General features: G+C 42.1%; 1 protein-coding gene and 1 pseudogene across 1 annotated transcript in view; one reads left to right on the plus strand and one right to left on the minus strand.

The window, feature by feature from the left end:
* LOC139433344 (zinc finger protein 91-like) overlaps window positions 1–26,718 on the minus strand; it is a 189,056-nt pseudogene that overhangs the window by 65,358 nt on the left and 96,980 nt on the right.
* Window positions 1–26,718, plus strand: part of LOC117441960 (uncharacterized) — a 605,495-nt gene that overhangs the window by 37,366 nt on the left and 541,411 nt on the right. Inside the window, 1 exon segment of the mRNA XM_071202313.1 lies at window positions 23,370–23,908. Coding sequence (XP_071058414.1) covers window positions 23,370–23,908 — 539 coding nt within the window.

Genomic DNA, 26,718 nt, shown 5'->3' on the forward strand with positions numbered 1-26,718 from the left:
CAAAAGTACATCTGTACTTCTTTCTGTGTTTGGATTTTGGTTACATGAACATGAAACGGAACACATTTGTGTGCTTTGAAAAACACAAGTGTGGATCCTTCTGTGTGCACGTGTGTATTATGAGGCTGCTCTGAGCCCACAGAGAGGAGACGAGCGTATCCGCGAAGCACACAAAATGGCGACGTCAGAGCCGGAAAACCTAAATCTCTTCGGTCAAAATAATTTCCCTTTAGCGCAATACCGCTTCAGTTGCGCCACTTATGTGACAGACAAGAAGAGTATGTGACAGACAAGAAGAGTATGTGACAGACAAGAAGAGGATGTGACAGACAAGAAGAGTATGTGACAGACAAGAAGAGTATGTGACAGACAAGAAGAGGATGTGACAGACAAGAAGAGGATGTGACAGACAAGAAGAGGATGTGACAGACAAGAAGAGGATGTGACAGACAAGAAGAGTATGTGATAGACAAGAATAGTCAACTCTAATATCTAACACGTAATGTGGAGAAAGAGATGTCCTGGATGGGTTGATTGTGCGTTGATCTGTTGGTAATGCCTCGGGGTTCCGGTGGGCATGTAAACACATGCATAATGCTGCGCTATACTTTGTGGCCTCACCCGGTTGCATAGCAACACTTATTGTTTAGGTGTCTTTTAATAAGCAGGTAGTCTATCATTAGCTAGAACTAGCTGCATCTGATCGATATGGACATAAACGCGAGTGAAGTCTGATCTGACGGGAGAGAGAGATCAGCTGCAGCGGTGAGCGGACAAAACACACACTTCAGGTTAGAATATCACACGTAGCTATTTTAATGACCTCTCAAACTACCGTAACTAGTTATAGATATGTTTAGTTTCACTGTCGGGTCCCTCACTACTGGATCCGCGAGCTGCATGATACTGGCATGATAGATTGCCCGATGGGGCACCCAGCAGGTGAGGCTTCCTTGCCCGAGCTAGATACTAGACGGCCCCGGGCCATCGGGCAGTCCTTAATGTCGAGCCCTGCGTCACACCCCTAGTAGATGGCGCTCCGAGCTGAATAAGGGCGTCAAATGAAGGCAAGACGCCCGCCTGGCGGAAACGCTGGAATTAGGAATATCTTGTGATGAAGTGCACACTGACCTGAGCTCCAGGGGCCTCCTTCTTCTCCTCCATGCTGCTCATCAGCTGTCCTGATGAAGACCACAGAGCTGCTCCATTATTAATATAATACAAATATTTAGATATAATTCATCATAAACTGTCAGCAGTGAAGAGGAGGAATTCAAAGAGTTTATTCAATGATATGTTCTATTTCTGGATGCTTCTATGTAGTGTTTTATCACACCACGTGCAGTGCCTTGTCTCATCTATGCTGCTGTGACGTAAACATGGTCCAAATGGATCCATTTGGTCCATGTGATGCTAAGCAGAGGAGAACATGATAGAAAGGTCAGATAGTTATTAACGTTACATGCACATTACTTTAACCATTACGATAACAACTTGGTTTTCTGTGTACATTATTATTAATATAATACAAATATTTAGATATAATTCATCATAATCTGTGTAGCAACTTACATTCTAACTTACAGCTCACAGTTAGTTCACTTTTATTTCATTAAAATGACTTTATTCTCATAGAAAGTGACATTAATGGATGTTTGAACCACGGTTATAACGCTATCCGTGTGAAACTATCACTAAGTTAACACAGAAAGCAAACATTAGCTAGTGAGACTGTTTAATGTACTCCATGTATACAGTATTTTCTGTATATTGTGTATTCTTTAGATACTCTAGTGATATGTGTCCTGTGTGTATACTTGCTGCTAATGCTTCATTTGTATTATCTTATTGCATCTTTTAAATATGTTTAACTCGTGTAATGCCTGAAAACACTTCTGCTGGGACACAATCATTTCCCAGTTTAAGATAAATCATTATTTAAATAAAGTATATCTATTTATCTAATGAGCTAAACCGTCGCTTAGCTTAGCGTTAGCAGCTAACTGAAGAACCCCATTCATTTCAATGGGAAAAATGCTACGTCGTGGTGAATGGCGATGCTAATAAGCTAGTTAGCATACATTTAAACCCATATCTATGGCAAAGAGCACCAACACAACAACTCAAACCGTCTTAAAGACAACTGGTGTAATAAATAACTAACATAAAGTCAGCTGAGCATTACAAATCAACTGTTACTCCCCAGAGCCGAACTGGAATTATTGTAGCTGTTAGCCGATAGCCGTTAGCTTTCAGACTTTAGCTTTTAGTCTGTAGCTGTTAGACTGTAGCTGTTAGACGGTAGCTGTTAGCCTTTATTTAAAGATAGATTGAGACTATTTTTGTCGCACATTTTAAAGTTTTTTTGTGAGTTTCTTTCTTCCAAGATTATAGCTGTTGTGTTAAATAAGATAACTTCTGATTCGTGATTAACTGTAAGCTAAGAGGTGTAAATACACTTAATGAAACCTCTGCATGTGTTTAATCCACTCACCTCTTCTTTTCTCCTTCTTCTTCTCTCGTTTTGGCGAGAAGGGTCGAGCAGCGGCCGCGGCCAGTACACGGCGGACACGATGGTACACGACACGCCCACCTGATACGACACTACGGTGGCTGAGAAGGGTCTAGCTGCGACCGCGGACAGTGGAGGTTGAACCAAGCCCCCAGGAGTGCGCCGGAGTCTTGTGGCCAAACGGGGTACTACACTTCCTTTGTGGTCTCTAACTCGTTGGATAATTTTTTTAAAATAAATAAACGACCCAGTATGAACGTTCCCGGGTAGCAGTTCTCTTCCCTCCCTTCAATCTAACCCTTCCCTTCCCCCCATCCTAACCCTAACCACTCCCTACCTTTTTACCTAATCCTAATCTTCCTTCCTCCCTCCTAAACCCCAAAACCTCTCCTACTGTAAGAAATTAAAATCAATGTTTATACTATCAATCAATCAATCAATCAATCAATCAATCAATCAATCAATCAATCAATCAATCAATCAATGTTTATTTATATAGCCCAATATCACAAATGTTACATTTGTCTCAGTGGTCTTCACAGTGTGTACAGAATATCAGTATGACAATATGACACCCTCTGTCCTCAGACCCTCACATCGTACAAGGAAAAACTTCCAAAGAAAACCCAGTTTAAAGGGAAAAATGGGAGAAACCTCAGGGAGAGCAACAGAGGAGGGATCCCTCGCCCAGGACGGACAGACGTGCAATAGATGCCGTGTGTAAATTGAAAAGATAATACATTTGCAACATAGGTAGTCCAAATGTTTGGAAATGCATGTGTGTATAATAGGAAGATGAATCCACGAGGATATCCATCAGGACCGATGATCCAGGACCACAGCCACGACTCAAGATCCAGCGCTCGCGATCCAGGACACAGGACCGCAGGATCATCCATGTCTCCGGATCCCAGCGTATATAGACACCAAAAAGAAAGACATTTGGGGAAGCTGGGTTAATCGGAACATGAGAGTACACACAGTGGTGTAGTCTACTTTTTTGTATTGGGTATACTCTAATAATTGTATTCATCCATCCTAGAGCGACGCATCGCGGAGCGACACCTGTCTCGAAACAACACCTCATGAACACCATCACACTCACTAATGCATAACTAGTCTTGAGACTGGTTATGTGTTATCAACATGTCAATGTATTATAAGCATTTGTATGTGACTTTTAACTGCCAGTGACATTAACAATAAAAAAATAAAAGAATGAACAATGATGGAAAAAGCCCACTTATCTTCTAGGGTTGAACAATTAATCGACATTCTTTATCAATATCTCAATATGGCCTACTGCAATTTTCAAGTAATATACAATAAATACGGTCATGCTACAGATGTCCTGGCCCACACATCATATTCTACACTTAAAAAAACATCTGTGTTTCGCATAGATCTGCACAAATATCACACAATAATCATTTTAAACCTATTTTTCAATGCATTAGTTTATTCAAACTTGTTCAGCGCTATTATCTTCCATAAATCATTGTCAAACTATGTACTGTATCAGCTTAAATGAACAAGCAAACATCCTTGAAGTGCTACAAGACAAATTAGCTTCAAACAAGAAACAAATTAACAAATAAGCTTCACCTCGACATGTCATACTGGGTTCACTGTGTTCGTCCACTCGCCCTGCAGATGGAGCCTCGTCAATGAGAACAGACAACTTGCTTGAAGATGTCACAATACTGTGAACTATTTGTTTCTGCATCTCTTTTGCTATGTGTTTTACAATTTTTGTGGAACTGTACCTTGAGTGCAGACTAGTGCCCATTTTGGCACCATTTCGTTCCTGAAGCTCAATGAGACTATCATGGTCAGTAAAAGGTTGGTTCATCTTCGCAAGATAGTATGCTGTTCTGAATACAGAATCTGTCTCTGCAAACACAGTCTCTGACACAGCTCTCACCAAATTTCCAACTAAATCCTGTCCACCCTTCTCCGTGAGCTCCTGGGCTATTATGTGTGCTCTGGAGTCTGGACGTCTCATGTCGTCTAATCTATTTACCTAACTTTCTGTCCCTCCACTCTAACCAAGGATGCCTGTTCTTAAATTCCATAGCCTGACTTTCGGTCCACAAGGCTGGCCAGGAGCTCTCATCTGTGTCCGAAACAAGGAGATAATATAAACATTGTGTTCTGACAACACACACACACACACACACACACACACACACACACACACACACACACACACACACACACACACACACACACACACACACACACACACACACACACACACACACACACACACACACACACACACACACACACACACACACACACACACTATCTCCCTCCCTTTCTCTTCCATTGATCCACCACACTAACGTTGATCAAGTTAGCTAGCAAGTTAGCAAGTTAGCTACAGTTACGTTAATGATATCACCTTTAGGACAGCCACCTGACATGGCTCTTCTTCTATAGTGGTAATAGGGGAAAACATTGAAATATTGTCGTCTGTTTTCGTTTCATGTTTGCTTCCTGTTTAGCGCTCCGCGAACTTGAATGGTGGACGGATCAAATTCTGATAACGTTAGAGAAACTTGGGGTTTGTCAGAGCCGTGTGTTGCTGTTGCTTAGCAACAGGCCACAGGCCACATGCGACGGAAGCTCCAGACGTCCAAAAGTATTAACGAAGAGGCGAAAGTGTGAAAGCGCAGTCACAAAATGAAGTTGTTACGTATCAGCGCTCATTTTTAAGAGGGTATACGGAAATCACTGGCATTTTCTAGTGGGTATACGGCGTATACCCGCGTATCACGTAGACTACACCACTGAGTACACAGGTATAGACAGAGAGAAGGAAGAAGTAAGATGACCCCCGACAAACTAAGCCTATATCAGCAAAACTAGGGGCTGAATCTAATCAGCCCTAACTATAAGCTTTATCAAAAAGGAAGGTCTTAAGCGCACTCTTAAAAACGGATAGGGTGTCTGCCGCCCGAACACAAACTGGAAGCTGATTCCACAAATGTGGAGCTTGATAAGAAAAGGCTCTGGCTTCCATTGTACTTTTAGAGACTCTAGGAACAACCAACAACCCTGCATTCTTGGAACGCAATGCCCTAGTAGGACAGTAGGGTATAATGAGTTCTTTAAGGTAAGATGGCGCCTGCCCATTAAGGGCTTTGTAGGCGAGAAGAAGAATTTTAAATTCTATCCTGTGTTCTATAGGGAGCCAGTGTAAGGCAGCCAGAACAGGAGTAATGTGGTCCCTTCTCCTAACTCTGGTTAGTACACGAGCCGCAGCATTTTGAATCAGCTGAAGCCACTTGACTGACTTCTTGGTACTCCCTGATAATAAGGAGTTACAATAATCCAGCCTAGAAGTAACAAATGCATGGACTAGTTTCTCTGCATCGTTTTGAGGCAAGATATGCCTGATTTTTGCAATGTTACGTAGATGGAAGTAGGCGGTCCTTGAAATTGATTTTATGTGGGCGTTAAAGGATAAATCCTGATCAAATATAACACCAAGATTCCTTATAGTCTCACTGGAGGCCAAATTAATGCCATCCATAGTTAGTATATCTTTAGATAATTTGTTTCGTAGATTCTTCGGGCCAAGTACAATAACTTCAGTTTTGGTCGTGTTTAACATCAAAAAGTTTAAGGTCATCTACGTTTTTAAGTCCTTAAGGCAGTCTTGAATTTTATTTAGATGATTAATTTCATCAGGCTTGATTGATAAATATAGTTGAGTATCATCCGCATAACAATGAAAGTTTACAGAATGATTCCTTATAATATTGCCTAACGGAAGCATATATAATGTGAACAAAATAGGTCCGAGCACTGAGCCCTGTGGCACTCCATGGCTAACTTTGGTTTGCATGGAAGATTCATCGTTAACACGTACAAACTGAGAGCGTTCAGATAGATAGGACCTAAACCAGCCTAAAGCAGTTCCCTGTATGCCAACTAAGTGCTCTAGTCTTTGCAATAGGATGTCATGGTCGATAGTATCAAATGCAGCACTGAGATCGAGCAAAACAAGAATAGAGACAAGTCCCTTGTCTGAGGCTATTAGAATATCATTTGTGACTTTAACCAGAGCTGTCTCTGTGCTATGATGTGTTCTAAAGCCAGCCTGAAAGTCTTCAGATAAAGCATTGTTTTTTAAGTAATCACACAACTGTTTAGCGACCGCTTTCTCAAGAATCTCTGAGAGGAACGGAAGATTAGAAATAGGTCTATAGTTGGCTAAAACCTCTGGATCGAGGTTGTGCTTTTTAAGAAGTGGTTTCATCACTGCTACTTTGAATGATTGTGGAACATAGCCTGATAATAAAGACATATTGATAATATTTAATAAAGAAGTGCTAATTAATGGAAAAACTTCCTTCAACAGCTTAGTTGGAATTGGGTCTAACATGCACGTTGATGGTTTAGAAGAGAGAATCATTGAATGTAATTGTTCAAGGTTAATGGCTGAAAAGCATTCTAGTTTACTATCTAGTGTAATATTAGAACTTACGATTCCGGGAGCTGTTGATAACACTATACTGGTCAAAGGCAAGAGGTCATTAATTTTGTTTCTAAGAGTAACAATTTTATCGTTAAAAAAGCACATAAAATCATTACTACTGAGTGCTATGGGAATAGAAGGCTCAATGGAGCTGTGGCTCTCTGTCAGCCTGGCTACAGTGCTGAAAAGAAATCTTGCATTATTCTTATTCTCATCTATTAATGAAGAGTAGTAGGCTGCTCTCGCTTTACGCAGTGCTTTCTTATATTCATTGAGAGTAAAATGCCAAGTTAAACGAGATTCTTCAAGTTTAGTGGAACGCCATATCCTTTCAAGTTGTCTAGACTTTTGCTTTATTTTGCGGGTTTCGGCATTATGCCATGGAGCTAATCTATGTTGTTTTATTTTCTTCTTTTTCAAAGGAGCAACAGAGTCTAATTTTATTCGCAGCGCATCTATAGCACTATCAACAACATGATCAATTTGGGGTGGTGTACATTTTGTATAAGTTTCCTCCCCTACATGCAGACATTCTATCAAGTTAAGTATTGGTGGAATCTCTTCCTTAAATGTGGCTATAGCACTAACAGATAGGTTTCTGCTTTTGACTAATGCTTTGTAGTCTCGTAATAGTACTTCAAAAGTTACTAAGAAATGGTCGGATAAAGCAGGATTATGCGGTTCGACTAATAGTTGCTCAATTTCAATACCATAAGTCAGAACAAGGTCGAGAGTGTGATTATAGCAGTGGGTTGGTTTATTTACACTCTGACGGAAACCAACAGAATCTAATATAGAGTTAAATCCAACAGTAAGGCTATTTTTATCATCGTCAACATGAATATTAAAGTCACCTATGATAATTACTTTGTCTGTTTTAAGAACCAAAGTTGATAAAAACTCAGAGAATTCTGATAAGAATTCTGAATAAGGACCTGGTGCACGATACACTGTAACAAATAAGATTGGCTGCAAAGTTTTCCAGGTCGGATGCGTAAGACTAAAAACAAGGCTTTCAAAAGAGGTATAATTGACATTTTGGTTTAGTATTGATAAGTAAACTTGAGTCAAAGATTGCTGCAACTCCACCTCCTCGGCCCGTGCCTCGAGCAATATGAGTGTTGACATGGCTGGGTGGAGTGGCCTCATTTATACTGACATATTCTTCATGTCTCAACCAAGTTTCAGTGAGACAGCATATATCAATATTATAATCTGATATTAAATCATTTACCAATATTGCTTTAGATGCTAGAGATCTTATGTTTAAGAGACCACATTTAATCTTCCTGTTTTGTTGCACTGTAGTAGTTGTTACATTTACTTTTATTAGGTTATTATGTATGACACCTCTATTAGGTTTTACCTTAAATTGTCCTTGGGCAGACACACACACCGCTAATATTGGGTATTTTATTGGGTTCTGGATTCCTATGGGTGACTGCCTAGGAGAGAGCGCAGAGAAGCGTGTAAGACTGCGACTCTGCCTCCTGGTCTCAACTCCAGTTTGTCATGGATTAAGTCCACAAAGCCCTGACATGTTTGCCGAAATGAGATCTGCACCTTTCAAAGTAGGATGAATGCCGTCTCTCTTAATCAGACCAGGTTTTCCCCAGAAGGCTGTCCAATTATTTACGAAGCCCACATTGTTTGCTGGGCACCACCAAGACAACCAGCTGACATGATGACATGCGGCTATACATGTCATCATTGCTGACATTGCATCATTATGACATGCTCTGGAAGGAAGGACTACTAATCAAGTTCAAGTCATTGGGAATTGGTGGTAAAGCTTATAATTGGGTTATGAATGTTTTACTGGACAGGAAAATACAAGTAAGAGTAGGTGCAGAATATTCAGGTGTTTATGCTGTGGAAATGGTACTCCGCAAGGCAGTGTGTGTGGTCCGTTGATGTTCAATATAATGATGCATGACATCTTTAATCAAGTTCATCCAAGTGTGGGGAAATCTTTGTCTGCAGATGATGGGGCTTTGTGGGCAAAAGGGCGCAATGTAGCACATGTTGGAAAGAAAATACAAGCTGCAATAGTTGAAGTGGAGAAGTGGACAAATACATGGGGATTCAAACTGTCAGTAGCTAAGACGCAGGTCATTTGTTTTACAAAATGCCATAACATTGCTCCTATATCGTTAAAATTGTATGAGCAACCTCTTGAACAGGTTAATACAATAAGATGTCTTGGTGTTTGTTTGACGGAAAGCTAACATGGAGCAGTCATATAGGAAAAGATAAAAATAAATGTAAAAAGGTCAACAATGTACTTCGGTGTTTGGCGGGGCAGGAGTGGGGAGCGAGTAGGTCATCACTTCTGAATATATATTGGGCGCTCATGAGACCTGTATTCGATGATGGGTGTGTAGCGTTCATGGCAGCAGCAGAATCTAACCTTAAAAAGCTCGATGTCCTACAAGCTCAGGCCCTGAGGATATGTAGTGGCTTTTAAAACATCTCCAGTATCAGCAATGCAGGTGGAAATGGGAGAAATGCCTTTAAGGATAAGAAGAGTGAAGTTAATGTTGCATTCTGGGTAAACCTTCAGGGGCACAGTGATAGTCATCCTGCGGAAAGTATCTTGAAAGCATGCTGGGAGCACAATGAGTCACATTTAACAAGTGTTGGATGGATTGGCGATGTTAAAGCAGCAAGTATAGCTTTGAATCAAATACAGTATTGCCCCACAGCTCCAATCTGGTCCATTCCACCCTGGTTGTTCCCATTGCCAAGTGCAGACCTCAATATACGAGAGGAGTTCAAGGAAAAGAAAGAACTACCAGTATGGCGCATAGTCCAGAATCACTTTGCAAGATATCACTCAGACTCAACAATCATATTTACAGATGGCTCCAAAGATCCAGAGGCAGGGTGTGCAGGGGCAGCAGTGTATATCCCAGTGAGTAATACACATATAGAGAAAAGGGTAACAGACCATGTGTCAGTATACACCACAGAGTTGTTGGCATTGGTGCTGTCATTGAAATAGATAGAGGAGAAAGAAATACATAACAGTGGAATTGCATCTGACAGCTTTTCAGCATTATCGAGTATACGATCAGGCAGATCTTCATCTAGAACGGACATAATAAATGAAATATTTCTAATTGTATATCAAATGCAAATCAAAGGCATAGCAACTCGTTTCCTCTGGGTTCCTGCTCATGTTGGTGTGGAGGGTAATGAACAGGTGGATATTCTGGCCAAACACTCACTCAGAAGTATGAACATAGACATAGAAGTTCCACTCAGCAAAGCGGAGGTTCAAACATTCATTCAGAAATATGCACAAACAACATGGCAAGATCATTGGGACCTTAGTGATACAGGAAGACATCTTTATAAAATGCAAAGGTATGTTGGGGATGGAAGGAAGGTGGGGTTTGAAAGAAGGGAGGAAAATGTCATTTCTGGGATGAGAATAGGTCATACAGGTCTCAACCATACTTTAAGTATAATAGGAAAGCATCCAACCGGAAAGTGTGTACACTGCAGCCAGCCAGAAACTGTTGAGCATGTTTTACTGCTTTGCAGGAAATATAGTACTCAGAGAAATGTGCTTTTCCAGACACTGAAGAAAGCAACATTCCATGACTTGTCGCTATCAGGGCTGTTAGGGAAACATCAGGCAATATATATTGTGAGATTATTACGTTTCTAAAAGAAATACTTTTAAAATAATCTAGAGTTTTGGTTCTTTGTTTTGTTTCTTGTTTTCTGCATAGTCTCTTGTCCACACTCCAGTCCAGTTGGTGGCGGTAATGCACCTACAAGTTGGTTTGCCAACCGCCAATAAACACGAAAGAAGCAGAAGAAGAAGAAGAAGAAGAAGAACAACAACAACAACAACAAGAAGAAGAACAAGAAGAACAAGAAGGAGAAAAGAAGAGGTGAGTGGATTAAACACATGCAGAGGTTTCATTACGTGTATTTACACCTGTTAGCTTACAGTTAATCACGAATCAGAAGTTATCTTATTTAACACAACAGTCTCAAGCTATCTTTAAATAAAGTCTAACAGCTAAAGTCTAACAGCTAAAGTCTAACAGCTACAGTCTAAAAGCTAAAGTATAACAGCTAAAGTATGAAAGCTAACGGCTATCGGCTAACAGCTACAGTTATTATTCCAGTTCGGCTCTGGGGAGTAACAGTTGATTTGTAATGCTCAGCTGACTTTATGTTAGTTATTTATTACACCAGTTGTCTTTAAGACGGTTTGAGTTGTTGTGTTGGTGCTCTTTGCCATAGATATGGGTTTAAATGTATGCTCTAACTAGCTTATTAGCATCGCCACTCACCACGACGTAGCATTTTTCCCATTGAAATGAATGGGGTTCTTCAGTTAGCTGCTAACGCTAAGCTAAGCGACGGTTTAGCTCATTAGATAAATAGATATACTTTATTTAAATAATGATTTATCTTAAACTGGGAAATGATTGTGTCCCAGCAGAAGTGTTTTCAGGCATTACACGAGTTAAACATATTTAAAATATGCAATAAGATAATAAAAATGAAGCATTAGCAGCAAGTATACACACAGGACACATATCACTAGAGTATCTAAAGAATACACAATATACAGAAAATACTGTATACATGGAGTACATTAAACAGTCTCACTAGCTAATGTTTGCTTTCTGTGTTAACTTAGTGATAGTTTCACACGGATAGCGTTATAACCGTGGTTCAAACAACCATTAATGTCACTTTCTATGTGAATAAAGTCATTTTAATGAAATAAAAGTGAACTAACTGAGCTGTAAGTTAGAATGTAAGTTGCTACACAGATTATGATGAATTATATCTAAATATTTGTATTATATTAATAATAATTTACACAGAAAACCAAGTTGTTATCGTAATGGTTAAAGTAATGTGCATGTAACGTTAATAACTATCTGACCTTTCTATCATGTTCTCCTCTGCTTAGCATCACATGGACCAAATGGATCCATTTGGACCATGTTTACGTCACAGCAGCAGAGATGAGACAAGGCACTGCACGTGGTGTGATAAAACACTACATAGAAGCATCCAGAAATAGAACATATCATTGAATAAACTCTTTGAATTCCTCCTCTTCACTGCTGACAGATTATGATGAATTATATCTAAATATTTGTATTATATTAATAATGAAGCAGCTCTGTGGTCTTCATCAGGACAGCTGATGAGCAGCATGGAGGAGAAGAAGGAGGCCCCTGGAGCTCAGGTCAGTGTGCACTTCATCACAATATATTCCTCATTCCAGCGTTTCCGCCAGGCGGGCGTCTTGCCTTCATTTGACGCCCTTATTCAGCTCGGAGCGCCATCTACTAGGGGTGTGACGCAGGGCTCGACATTAAGGACTGCCCGATGGCCCGGGGCCGTCTAGTATTTAGCTCATGCATCGTGCAGAGGTTTTAACCGGAAAACTAATATGTGAGGATCAAAAATACATCTGTACAACTTTTTTCTGTATTTGGATTTTATTTACATGAACATGAAACGGAAAACATTACATTTTGAACAGGGGCCATAATAGTGTACATAATGTTTGTTTGGGCAGTTACAACTGAATGTAATGTTTTCTACTTGTTTCCATCTGGAAGGCATCTGCCTTCATCACATGGAAAGTGTCTTGACCAACAACTCAAGTGTTTCTATAGCTATGCAGGCATGAAGCGAGCAAACACAAGCAAGAACAAACAAGGGAGATGAAGAACACAATTGAAATTGTATAATATTGTGGCAGGGGTCTTCAACTAAAACTCAACGAGGTCCAGTTAGAGAAAATGTCCCCATGCAAAGGTCCGGAACATCAAAATGTCTAACTTGCTTCATGAATTAGTGTGATATATATTGAAGTAGCTGCAGCTTTATCAACGTCTGCATGTAATCAGCAGCTGACTGCCAATCGAATAAAGAAAGTACAATTCAAAAACAACAATATTTATTGTCAATGAACATTGAACTACAGATATAGAGTAAATACTGTGGATATGTGTAATGTTCCTCTCGGGCTGCATTTACAAATAAAATAGAGAAAATAAATAAAACAGCTTTTGAAAATATGTGCATCTTAAAAGTGCTTAATTTGAGATAAATCAAATAAAGTGTAGCAGCAGCAGCTTGAGTTTCCCTTTTTCTTTGTTAACCGTTTCGCATCATGACTCAACAGTTTCAGACGATTATAGAACAACATCAGTCTTTACACATCATAACAACTGAACAGTTTCAAAGTTTCTCTTTCTTTCCCTCTTATATTGCAGTCCCTCACTCACTTTGTTTTATTCAGTGTGAGAATTGAGCTCGAGCTTGTCCTGCCAGGAGTTTGTAAATCTGGGCCGACATGGAGTCAGGGCCGTTCTCACACACATGCAGGTGCTCATTGGTTACAGTGATGAAACACAGATATGGTGAAAAAAGAGAGAACTGTTCGAAGCAGGAAAAAAACAGCGTAATATACCATCTGACAAAGGCCTGTGCTATAACGCTTCAATTAACTGCTATTCTTTATAATATACTCAGATCAATAGGAGACAGAGGTGTTAAGTTAAAAATCAAGGGTTTTTATTATTTTTTACAACATCCTCCGAGGGCCGTACAAATGATTGAACTCAACCTCTGCTTAAAAAAACTAAAATCACAGCCCATTCATTTGGCCTTTCGTTCATGCTGTGCAAAGAAAGAGCAACCTCTGAATCCAGATATCTCACCATGACTCACGTATGCATGCATGTGCACGGTGTGGCATGACCACCAACACAGAAAGATATGGACACAAGATGTGTGCAAATATATTTAGTATCCTATCCATGTGAACATGATTAAAGTGTGGGGGGGGGGGACCTAACCTCCTCTAGGGGGGTCCGGGGGCATGCTCCACCGGGAAGATTTTTTTTTTTTTTTAATATTGAGGTTAAAAGCATCAATCTGGTGCACTTTGAGAGCAACATGAAGAGATCTATGGATACATCTCTCAACACCCAGATGAAACGGAACTGTAAGCATATTTTTATTTTTTGATATTTTACAAATCACTCTCCTTTCAAACTCTATTCTTGTTATTTTTAACAACTTTTTTGTTACTGTCATATAGTATTTTATACCTGTTTTTCATTTAGTCTCATCAATAACTATATTGATCATATCGAGGTGTGCCTTAACCTCACTGAGCTGAGGTTATTTGAGCCTCTCAGGAGAGAGGTCTCTTCCACCTGGTTGGAGAAAAGCGCTTTAAATTCGTTAGCATAGCTAGCTAACCAGATGCTAACAACAACAGATCGCCACTGTGCTTACAACTGAAGACACAGCCACGCAAACACTGCGGCATGTGTACGGCTCCTTATGGGTATTGCAATATGTTAAGGGCTGGAGCGGTGTTCCGGTGCTCTCTGTCAGCACTCCTTTCAGATGAGACATAGGAGGCTCAGTCACTGGTACACCTTTATCTATAAAGCTTTGTTGGGTAAACTCCCGTATTATATCTGCTCGCTGATAACACAGAGAGTTGCAAGCAGCTATTGTCTGAGGTCACATGATGTGGTCTTGTTGGATGTGCCAAGAGCAAGGACTGTCTCAGGTAAGACAGCTTTTATGTGCGCAGCTCCACTTGCTTGGAACAATCTTCAGCAAGAATTGAAACTGAGCAATCTCATTCCTCTGCATGTTTTTAAAGCTAGGCAAAATGAGATGCTTGCCGATACAATGGGCACTTGTAAATGTCTATAACTATGTATCCTGTAAATATAATGTATGATGTCCTTTATTGTTTTATGTTTCATGTGGAACCTATATGCTGCAGGTCTCCCTTGAAAAAGAGATCTATGATCTCAATGGGACCAATCTGGTTAAATAAAGGTTTGAAATGAAATGAAATGACATATGCCACGTGAAGACACGTTACGCTCGTGTTGTGTTCAAGGAACCTGTCCTTGGCCAGGAAAAACAGGTACTCGCTTGTTTAATTATTTTTGCGGTCTAGATTTCTTCTTCTTTTTTTAAGTGAGAAGTTGTCAGACTGACGGACGGACGGACGGAATTATTCGGTGCGGGACACGTGTGTACCGAACGAATATAACGTTAAACGTAAAAAATTGAGAACGTGAAAAACGTCCGGGACGTGTTATTTACAATATCGGACAAGTAGATCTTTCAATCGACTTGTCCGGCAGACAAGTGACGTTTTTGGCCCCGATGTATTGACAAGTTATTGATACATTCAGTTACAAAAGGCAGAACTCATTCGCACATTGTTCGTGTCCGCCATTGTTCGTTTAGAAATGTTAGTTTCGGTTCTGCTTGTGCATCTCGCATCTCGCCGCTTTCTGTGCAGTTAGACGGGGCGGGCGGGAAGTGCAGCACAGCGGCCGGGTCGGGAAGCAACACTCGGTTCAGAGTAGGAACACATAACAAGTGTCCGGTACCGGATTAATAAGAGTTGTGAGGACAGGAAGCGAGGCCGAGCCCTCTCTCTCTCTGTCTCTCTCTCTCTCCCTCTCCCTCTCTGTCTCTCTCTCTCCCTCTCTGTCTCTCTCTCCCTCTCCCCCTCTCTCCCTCTCCTCTCTCCCCCTCTCTCTCCCTCTCTCCTCTCTACCCCTCCCTCTCTCTCCCTCCCTACCTCTCTCTCTCTCTCTCCCTCCCCCTCTCCCTCTCTCTCTCCCCCTCACCTCTCTCTCCCCCTCTCTCTATCCCTCTCTCCCTCTCCACCCGCTCTCCCCCTCTCTCTCCCTCTCTCTCCCTCTCTCTCTCTCTCCTCCCCTCCCTCTCTCCCCCCTCCCTCTCTCTCTCCCCTCTCTCTCTCCCTCTCTCTCTCTCTCCCCCTCTCTCTCTCACTCTCCCTCTCTCCCTCACCCCCTCTCTCTCTACACACAGCGGATCCGCTGCCCGTTTAACAGCCTCATCTTTGTCAGACTGTCTTCCTCTAACACGTAATGAAGGTTGTTCAGCGTGTCAGCTCCTGAGTTGTTAATATTGATGCATCTCCTTTATGGAGTGAAGCAGCCTCCCTATCTGTGTCCTCGCTGTCCTCACATCCCCTGACCCCCAGACTCGGAGGAGCAGGGATGTCAGTATTGTTTATGAAGCAGGGTATAGAAAGTACATTATTGAGATGAAAATACTATGTATTCACTTTTCCAAACAGTGAGCAGCTGGGCAGCTGCAGCTGTGTGAATAAATGCGTGCAAGCGTCTTTGAGTTGTAGAAAGCGCTAGGCCTATAGGCTATAAATATAATGTATCATTATCAGGCCTATGTGTTGGACATGTGTGGTTGGACTGTGTCTCCCAGCAGGCTGCAGTGTAGCATCAGAGGAGACTGGGCCAATCGTACATTCTCAAACTGCACCACTTGGAGCCAACTAAACAATGCAGAGAGTATTTTTATATAATTGTGTTCAATAACCGTAAGAAATGCAACAGCATGAAGTGATTTGTAAATGGAATACAGATCTGACTTAATGTTTTCATAAATACATTTTTCTCCCAGTTTGTCACGGGACTTATTTTGACCCTCTCAAAGAACCGGAACCGAAAATAACTGGAATCGAAAAGCAGAACCGGAATCGTTAAAATCCAAACGATACCCAACCCTTTGTGTGATGCAGTGAAATCTTACCGCTCACTTACGTTAGCGGTGTCATAAAAACCGTGGGGAAAAGTAAAATACGATGGCGAAGAAGAAGATTCCAGTGGCCCAGATTTTTGTCCATTCTGGACGAGTGAAAAACGTATTCGGACAAGTACATTGCCAAACTCACTTGTCCATGCACAAGTACTCTCTAAAAACTTGTTCTCACACTGCAGACATAAATAAAGCAGCGACTGTATTCGCCATGACACGGACAGTCTGTGGTTTGTACTTGTTTAGCTTCCGCCATATTTGACAACTCCATACGGAAACTAATGGGACATTTGACGTCTAGACGGCTGCCCGATTTGCATCGTGCATGAGCGAGTCATGAACTCTCAAATATCTTTATTAAAATATTTTGTGATTTGAAATAAAATGAAGGACATTCACAGTTAATGTAATTAGATATAAATTATGAATGCCATACATATTGCATACATTGCACATGCGCACTGCAGATGGGGCAGGGCGGGTAGTGACACACATTGAAGATGACGTCACGGCTCCGCCTACACTGCGTTACTATAGTTACTGCCCCAGTTCCTAAGCTGTATTGGAAACGCAGCATAAAGTGAGCCTGGCCTACCAAGGCCTAACTATACCGTACTAAGCTGTGCGAGGCCCTGCAGTGGAAATGCGCCATAAGTGGATGTCATTGAAGACCTTTGGACTTTAGGCTGATGCAGATAGGAGCAAGTCATGATAATAAATACAAAATGTACAATACCCACTCATACACACACCTACACCCACACATCAGTGCTGACACTGTTGGTGATCAATGAGCCACTTTGTAACACTGTGCTTGAATGTGTAGTAGGATGAGGACTCTCATTGGTTGAGGTATTGAATTCCATTGATGGGATGCGTGGAATGAAAGACAGCCTGGCTGAATGCGCTCTTCCTAAATGGGATGGTGCGTCTCCCCTAGCCGCACCTCTAGTATCTCTGGTTGAGGTGGGCTTTAGGCTGATGCAGCCAGAGGAGGAGGAGCCAACCCACGAGTGGTCTTATAAACTAAGCAGATGTTTTTGTAAACCATGAGATTTTCCCAGCCGAACAGATTATACTTTTTAACAATGTGACAATGATGAAACCGGAATGGCTTTGCGTCTCGTGTTCTGAGTGCTTGTTTATACAGTGATTCCAGTGGCCTTAGAGCTGCAGAGTGAGCATCAGACCAGCTGATGTGGGAGAGGTCCATGGAGTGAAGGTATAGCTTAGCTGCTGCAGATGATAGCACGTTTCTAATGTATCTGTAATTTCACAGATTGAACTTTACTTTATTGCAGACCTTTTTGATATGGGTTTTAAATTGAGGTTTGTGTCAATATGTACTCCTCAGTACTTGTACTCCGAGACAACCTGAAGTCTCCTTCCAGAAAAGAAAACATCTTGCTCTGTTATAATGCTGTGGCCCTTGGAGAAGAACATACACACTGTCTTTGAGACATTTGGTTGCAAACAGTTATTGTTAAGCCAGGATGTAATATTCTCCAACACATCAGGGACCTTGGTAGCAGCCTCTTCTGCGGTTCTGCCATGAGTAAAAACAACTGTATTATCAGCATGCATCACATTCTCCACACACAGAAGGCAGATCATTTATGTACATACTAAACAGGATTGGGCCCAATACAGAGCCCTGTGGTACTCCAGTTGACAAACACTAGACTTATGGTTCTCAATTTGAACACAAGGAGCTGTTGTTGAGATGATTGATGATTTGTTTGGCAATCAATTTCTCAAATACCTTGGATGCTATGGGTAAGATACTGATGGGCCTATAGTTGGATGTCATGAGAGGGTCCCCACCATAGTTATCAAGAACACAAAACAGTTCTTTAGCCCCTCTGTCCTGGGGGTTGTCAACATGGATGTTAAAATCATCCAACAATGACTAGACGGTCAAAGTCAAATCACACTATAGACAGCAGTTCAGTAAAGTCATCAAAAGAAGCTGAGAGCACAGCTGAACTCCCGCAGCCCTGGGGGCCCTACATTGGTTGTGATGGCAGATGACAGGGTTTGGTCAAGTTGCTCTCTCCTGGTGAGGAAAGCGGCATACCAGTAAATCAGGTATGGATTTACTGGTATGCCTATGAATTGTGTCAAGTTGTGTGAGTAACTAAAGTGAACTTATTGTGAACTAATTATCAATTTAAAATTAACTCATCAAATTCAAAGTCGTCAGGTTTATTGCGCTCCCTTCCAACTTGTGTCTACATTTCTCTACAAAGTACAAATGTAAAAAAAACACTTTTACCACTTAGTCTACAAATGAATTATGACAGCAACTACAGTGAACGACTACAAAGTTCAAACATTTATATCATTTACCAAACTAAAGTAACCAAACAGTCCCTGAGCTGACTGAGCCTAAATCCCTAAAGCGTTGCTGAAAGGTAGAGTGTAGAGTAGACTATACGCATTACACTGTTACACACCTACTATGTACAGTATACACTGTAGTGGCTGTACAGTCAGAGTGTACTGTACTGTCTGTACACCATGTCTTTTCTACAACTCTACATGTGTACATGATACAGTACATACATAGTGATGTACATACATACTGTTAGAAATTTAAATCAATGTTGATGTGGCGTAATTTTGAATTAAATACACTATTTAATTTAAATCAGTGTTATTCTGAAAAAACCGGAAGTTCACACTATTAACTTAATACTTTTATTCTGAAAATTCTTCACTTCCGGTTAGCATTAGCATGTGGCGAAATGCTACGTTTTCAAACCGTGAATCGAAGGTGAAATGACATGTGATGTTGTACACCGAGCACACTGGGATTAGCACTCATTTATTGACGCTGAATAACGTTTATCAGGGAATGTTTAAATAACCACAGACACCAGAATATATGTAAGTGCTAGTTTTTTTGCGAGTCCAAGTACCGGTTCCCGACGTTCCGGTTTTAACCGGACTTGAACTGAAACTTTTGACAAGTCCAGTACCGGTTCGGCGTACCGGTACGCAGCACTAGGTCTGCTTGTATTGTGTTGCTGCTGAGAAGTCTAGGGAGAGGGCTCTTGCATAGGTGTGACGTTTATCTAAATGTTTAGTGATGATGTGAACCAGAGCAGCAGCAGTACCACCCCCTTGCTTATAGGCACATTGGTATGGATCAAGTATGTCTTGTCCGTCACAATAGGTTTAGCTGAAGAGGTCATTCCTGTCACGGTTCTCATGGTGTCCCACACTTTTTTGGGGTCTTTGGCTTTAAAAGCATTTCCCAAAAGCTCTCTGTGTGTTTTGATTCCCTCAATTTGACTTTCAGTTCTCTCTCTGTCTGTTCAAGTGCTCCGTAGTCTTTGTTTCATGTCCTTAGTCACATATGATGTATTACTTTCTTTTCTGGTTCCCTTGAGTTTGGTCTTATCCACTGGTATCATATTCACAACATTATGATCAGAGGTCAGTATTGGTGTCTGTATTTAGACACATAGGCTCCTTTATCATTAACAAAGCGTTTGTCCAGGATAGTGTCTTTCCTGCTGTGATCCCTAACACACTGCTGGAACCCAGGTAACACAGTCTCCAGGCGACATTGCTTCATGTCCCGAGCACTATTGCCGGTGCAGCTCGTGAACAGTGTCCTCTGCCGCTGGGAGGCACGTAAACAACAAACTGTAAAATACACCCGAATTCTCGAGGCAGATAAAAGGGTCTTGACTTCATGCCGAGAATTTCTACGTTGGGATTGCAGGTTTTACATTTTACTGAGTATGATCGGCACCACAGATCATTAATATACACACAAATACCGCCTCCTCTGGTTTTCCCCGAGTTCGCATCCCTGTCTGCTCGAACAAGGGCGAGTCCGGGTCCTTCAGAGAGAGATTCAGGCATCGTAGATTGGAGCCAACTTTCCGTGAAACATAATCAAGAGGCCTAGAGAAATTCATGACAGGACCTTGTGTGTGTCCTTAGTGTGTCCACGTTGTTGCTCAATGAGCACAGGTTTGTGAGAATGATGGAAGTGGTGGCCGGCTGAATCTGCGCCGTATTCTGAACGCCTCCCCTCCTTCCTCGTCTCTTTTTCCTGGTGTTTCTAAGCGGCTCCCGAGGGATTTCATCCAATAACGAAGAGCACAGATGGCTTTGTGTGTTCGTAGGAGGCCGATCGCGTTGTAGCTCTAGCATAGCCTCGCGGCTCCAGGCGACATTGCTTCATGTCCCGAGCACTATTGCCGGTGCATCGGGGTGGCTGAGTTGCAGCTCGTGAACAGTGTCCTCTGCCGCTGGGAGGCACGTAAACAACAAACTGTAAAATACACCCGAATTCTCGACACACACTTTTAACTGATTTAAACTGGGGTTATTCATCAGGATTTCGTAGGACTAGACACATAGGCTCCTTTATCATTAACAAAGCATTTGTCCAGGATATTGTCTTTCCTGCTGTAATCCCTAAGACACTGCTGGAACCCAGAGGGAGACGGCATCCGGTCACTGCGAGTCTCAGTGTGCTCCGTTCCTCTTGGATTTTGTTTTTTTGTCTAAACTTTGTTTGTGTGTGTGTTCTAATGAAGGGAAACACAGTGAAGGCTCTTTGCAGCTCTTTGCATCTTCTCAGATTAGATAGATCTATCTTTATTTGTCATTGTTCAGGTACAACGAAATTACACTAGACTCAAGGTGCCAACACGCAACAACAAGACAATATAAAAACAACAAGACAATATAAAAACAACAAGACAATATAAAAACAACAAGACACTATAAAAACAATAAATGGGACTTAAAAAAAGGAATATGTACAATAATAAATAATAAATAAATTAAATTGCACGATTCCCCTCGTATTGCACGGAAGGCTTATATAATTTAAATATTAGCAGCGTTTAGTGCACATATGGCCCTGGGAAAGAAACTGAACGTGAGTCTGTTTGTCCGGGAAGACATGGTACGGAAGCGCCTGCCTGAGCGCAGCCGTACGAAGTGCTCGTTACCCGGGTGGTGTGGGTCCTTGAGGATCTTGACTGCCTTCTTAAGGCAACGAGAGCTGTACAGTGCCTCCAGGGAGGGGAGGGGGCAACCGATGATCTTCTGGGCCGAGTTGATGACCCTTTGGAGCGCACCCCTCTTTGCGGTGGAGGAACCATGCAGATGCAGTCGGTGAGGATGCTCTCCACGGCGCAGCGGTAGAAGGACACAAGCAGGTCCTGTCTGAGGTGGTATCTCTTGAGTATTCTCAGGAAGTAGAGTTTCTGCTGTGCCTTCTTGACGGTCGCCGTGGTGTTGGTCCTCCAGGACAGGTCCTCCGCCAGGTGAACGCCCAGGAGTTTGATCACTGAGACTCTCACAGCCTCCATCAATGTACAGGGGCTGCATGACGGTCTTCTTCCTCCTAAAGTCAATGATCATTTCCTGGGTGTTCAGCTTGTTCAGCTGCAGGTTGTTTACTTTGCACGACGCTAGCAGTTGCTCCACCTCGTCCATGTACGCGATCTCGTTACCCCCTGAGATGCAGCCCACCACGGTGGTATCATCAGCGAACTTTATGATGGAGTTGCTGGTGTGGGCGGGGACGAGATCATAGGTGTAGAGGGCGTATAGTGGGGGGCTCAGCACGCAGCCCTGTGGTGATCCGGTGCTGAGACTGAGGGACGTGGAGGTGTGGGTGCCAATCCTCACTCTCTGGGGGCGATCAGACAGGAAGTCCTTAATCCATAGACACAAGGAATGGGATACTCCCAGGACTGATAGCTTGGTCACCAGTCTGTCAGGGAGGATGGTATTAAATGCAGAGCTGAAGTCCACGAAGAGCATCCGTGCGTAGCTCCTCCTACTCTCCAGGTGAGACAGGGTAGAGTGGAGAGCTGTGGCGATGGCGAACTGGTGGGGGTCCAGACCGGGAAGGAGGGATGAGACGATGCGGGGACTGACCACCTTCTCAAAAACTTTAGCGCGGGTGGAGGTGAGTGCCACTGGATGGTAGTCATTTAGGCAGTCGATGTTGTTCTTTTTTGGCACCGGGATGATTGTAGATTCTTCTAAGTTACACGTTACTGCCTCCTGGTGCTGCAGAGATGTGAAGGAGGTTTTCTTCTATGAAGCAGCAGGTCAAGGCAGACTGGTTCACAGACTCTCCTGTTTTGCCGATCCGGTGTGTGAACAAATAACTCTACACCCCTGGCCGACATGTCCCTAAAATGAAGTCCGAGTTTGAAATATATCTCAAATAATGTATGTATTTCCTCACATAAACATAACGGTCTGCAATGAAACGGCTGTCTCCTGTGCACTCCACTTCCTACTTTCTCCTGCGAACAAGAAGATACTTTCTCTCTCTTTTTTTTCTTTCATTTCCCTCTAGGGGCTTCGTACAACACAAATGCAAATATTCTATTTTAAAAAGTAAAGTCCTTTCGAGTCATCTGTCTCAAGCCTAAGTCTCCGGTCATGAATACCAAGTCAAAGTCAAGTCGAGTCTTTTATCAATGTTAGTCAAGCAAGTCTCAAGTCAAAAAATAGGCAAGTCAAGTCATGTGACTCGAGTCCCCCACCTCTGGTATATACTTTGGTTAGAATATTGCTGTATTACTGTATCAAATATAATAAAGACAAACAGTTGATAAGTAGTATTTTGTTAAATCAAGGTTTATATTAAGTGAGTTTTTATTGTGTTAACTTGTGTATTTATGCTTTTTAGATTGACTTTCTCTCTTTCTCTGTCCATCTGTTCTAGAAACCGAAAGGAAGAGAGAGACGTCACAGCTGTCAGCAATGTGACAAATCCTTTACAACATCTGGAAATTTAAAGACCCACCTGCTTATTCACACAGGAGAAAAACCGTACAGCTGTGAAGAGTGTGGGACAACTTTCACTAGATCAGGTGATCTCAAAACACATCAACGTATTCACACTGGAGAAAAACCTTACAGCTGTGAAGAGTGTGGGACAACTTTCACTCAATCAAGTGCTCTCAAAACACATCACCGTATTCATACTGGAGAAAAACCTTACAGCTGTGAAGAGTGTGGGACAACTTTCACTACATCAAGTCATCTCAAATCACATCACCGTATTCACACTGGAGAAAAACCTTACAGCTGTGAAGAGTGTGGGAAAACTTTCACTAGATCAGATGCTCTCAAATCACATCACCGTAGTCACACTGGAGAAAAACCGTACAGCTGTGAAGAGTGTGGGACAACTTTCACTAGATCAGATGCTCTCAAATCACATCACCGTATTCACACTGGAGAAAAACCGTACTGGTGTGAAGAGTGTGGGAAAACTTTCACTCAATCAGGTGCTCTCAAATCACATCTTCGTGTTCACTCAGGAGAAAAACCATAGTGGGTTTCAGAGTGTAGGAGCCGCAATTAAGCATATTTAGTTTTTTTCACAGTTTACAATAAGCCTTGTGTTGGGTAATCCTTTTTTCCATTACAGATCGCATCCCAACAGCGCCATCTGTTGACATAACGTCAGAATTGACAGGCATAAGGTTCACTGTTCCTTTGAGTTTCGTTTTCTGTCCGTCTGCCGACAGCGCGCTGTTTTATTGCTTTACATACCAAGGTTTAAGTACACTGTGTCAATAGTTGTAGTATGAGCATCGTCTGGGCTGGCCATCTGCTAGAATCGGTATGCTCTTCCTCCTGTGTCCACTTCCTCTCCTTTCACCCATGACCCCTTTTATACACCCCACCACCAAGTGTTCAAAATAACATTCAGGGTGTCCGCGGGGTCTTAAAAAGTATTAAAAGTTGATAAATCAATTTAGCGAAAATTAAGGCTATTAAAGGAATGGTCCACTCATTAGATATTTAATCAAAACTTCAGTATTTAGTGAAACGTTATGTTTAAACCATACCCTGAAGAAATCAGCGATATTCCCCGGTAAATAATGATTTTATAGCTCTTTTTTATCAAGACCTGTATATTCCGTCTGGCCGCCGCCATGTTTGCCATTTTCAGTAGTCACGTGATGGTCGTGACGTCATCCATGCGTTCACTTTGTCAACACACGGAGTATTTCAGTTCGAACTCGTCAGCAGAGGAACAAGTTTTGACCAATGTGAAGAGATTGGATGGGGGAATTCAGCCATACATATCAGTATGACAATACGACACCCTCTGTCCTAAGACCCTCACATCGTACAAGGAAAAACCTCCGAAGAAAACCCCCAGTTTAAAGGGAACATGGGAGAAACCTCAGGGAGAGCAACAGAGGAGGGATCCCTCTCCCAGGACGGACAGACGTGCAATAGATGCCGTGTGTAAATTGAAAAGATAATACATTTGCAACATAGGTAGTCCAGATGTTTGGAAATGCATGTGTGTATAATGGGAAGATTATATAAGATACTATATGTATGCATGTAATACCACCCTTGCTAGCGATTCCCTCTCTAGTTTAGCATACTCAGCTTCGTTGTCCCTGGCCATAGAATCACGATTTTATGGGGCCGGAAAAACTGGGGGGAAATACACACTAGCCGGTACTACGCTATATGGAAAGGCCACCAAAAACTGTCCTGGCCTGGACGTTAAAACGGGGCTAGCCGCTGCAATGGAAATGCGCTATAACATACCTTATTCTTACTCCGAGCACTACTTCTGCTCCTCCGTCGCTTCACACTTGCAGAGGGCGATTTCTCTACTGGCCGAACTGGTGTCCTGGTCGGTGATGACACCAGAAAGACCGATGGTACTGCATCTCCATTGAGTAATGGTTGTTCTTTAAATCCCATGTTATGTTTGATCATACTCTCAGAGTAGTCGTCCGGAAATGTGAAATGTTCGCTGCATACATGAGCCTGTAAATCTCTCGGTTCGGGCCGGCCACATTTCGCTAGCCACTGCCTCCGAATGTACTTCTTATGCTTACCTTTTGGCAACAGATGGAACCGAGCATTCCGTGGATTGTTCCTATCCGAATTATGGCAATATTTCGCGATACAGTGAGGCATATTTGAATAGAGAAACTACAGTAAATAACATGGAGATCAACGTGTCTTCGAAAACCAAACGCATGGATTACGTCACGTCCGGGAAATGGCGGCGCCCACAGTGTTGATGTTATTTCGGTATATAATCAGTTTAAAATCACTGATAATGTCATCGGATTAAAAAAAAAAAAAGAGAGAGACTGGCAGAGACTGGTCTGTTTTATCGGATGATAATTTTTAAAAAATGAGTGTCATGAGCATACCATTCCTTTAAAAAGTATCAAACGGCATTTTCCAAGGTATTAAGAAGGTCCACAGCAACGACAACATGAAACACCCTTTCATTTACTGCAACGACATGTCGGGAAACCCCCTCAAGGTATCAGGCTGAGAGGCTCGGATACCTCATTCACACCAACGGTGTTTCAGGGCCGGTTCGGAGCTGGAGCTTGAAAAGCACCGGGTTTTCCTCTTCACACCGCAGCGGAGCAGCCTCTTAGCTCCGGAATCCGGTTCGTTTCAAGCACCAAAAAATTGTCCAGCCAGAGCAAAAGCACCGCATATGTCACGCTTACGTCGAGGCGGGGGCAGGGGCAGATCAACTCCTGAACAACAACAACAAGCCCGCGTTTTATCCAGTTTGTACACAACGATGGAGAAACTTAACAAGAGTTTCAGTGTTTCTGCCATAGACTGTATATATAAAGGTTTCTGCTCATGGTGAAGCAACGTGTCTGCGTGTTAAGGTGGAACCTGAGCATTCACGTTGATAACCTCATTATAACTCATTATACATCTATAAAACTATAAATATTAAACTTTACTTCACGTGTTCATTTGAGAACAGCTGTTACATACCTGGGTGAAGGTTACAGTTCATTTAAATGAAAGATACAAAGTTACTCCACACTCATGGTTCAGTCCACCTTAAGAAATAAGACCGACCTCGGGAAACAGTTGTGTTTCAAAAAAACCTTTATTGACACGAGTACACTTTTTTATAAGAATATAACTAAACCACAGAAATGACTCTAGAAAAGCTGCAGATAGAGCCATAAGAAATGAATGCAACTGATTTCATCCGCGTGGTTTGGCTTTATGAAGCAGGCACGCAAAGGGTTACGCCATGACGCAAACGATGAGGCAACGACGCATTACCAGTCGG

Source organism: Pseudochaenichthys georgianus, unplaced genomic scaffold, assembly GCF_902827115.2.
Source record: "Pseudochaenichthys georgianus unplaced genomic scaffold, fPseGeo1.2 scaffold_223_arrow_ctg1, whole genome shotgun sequence".
Lineage (NCBI taxonomy): Eukaryota > Metazoa > Chordata > Actinopteri > Perciformes > Channichthyidae > Pseudochaenichthys > Pseudochaenichthys georgianus.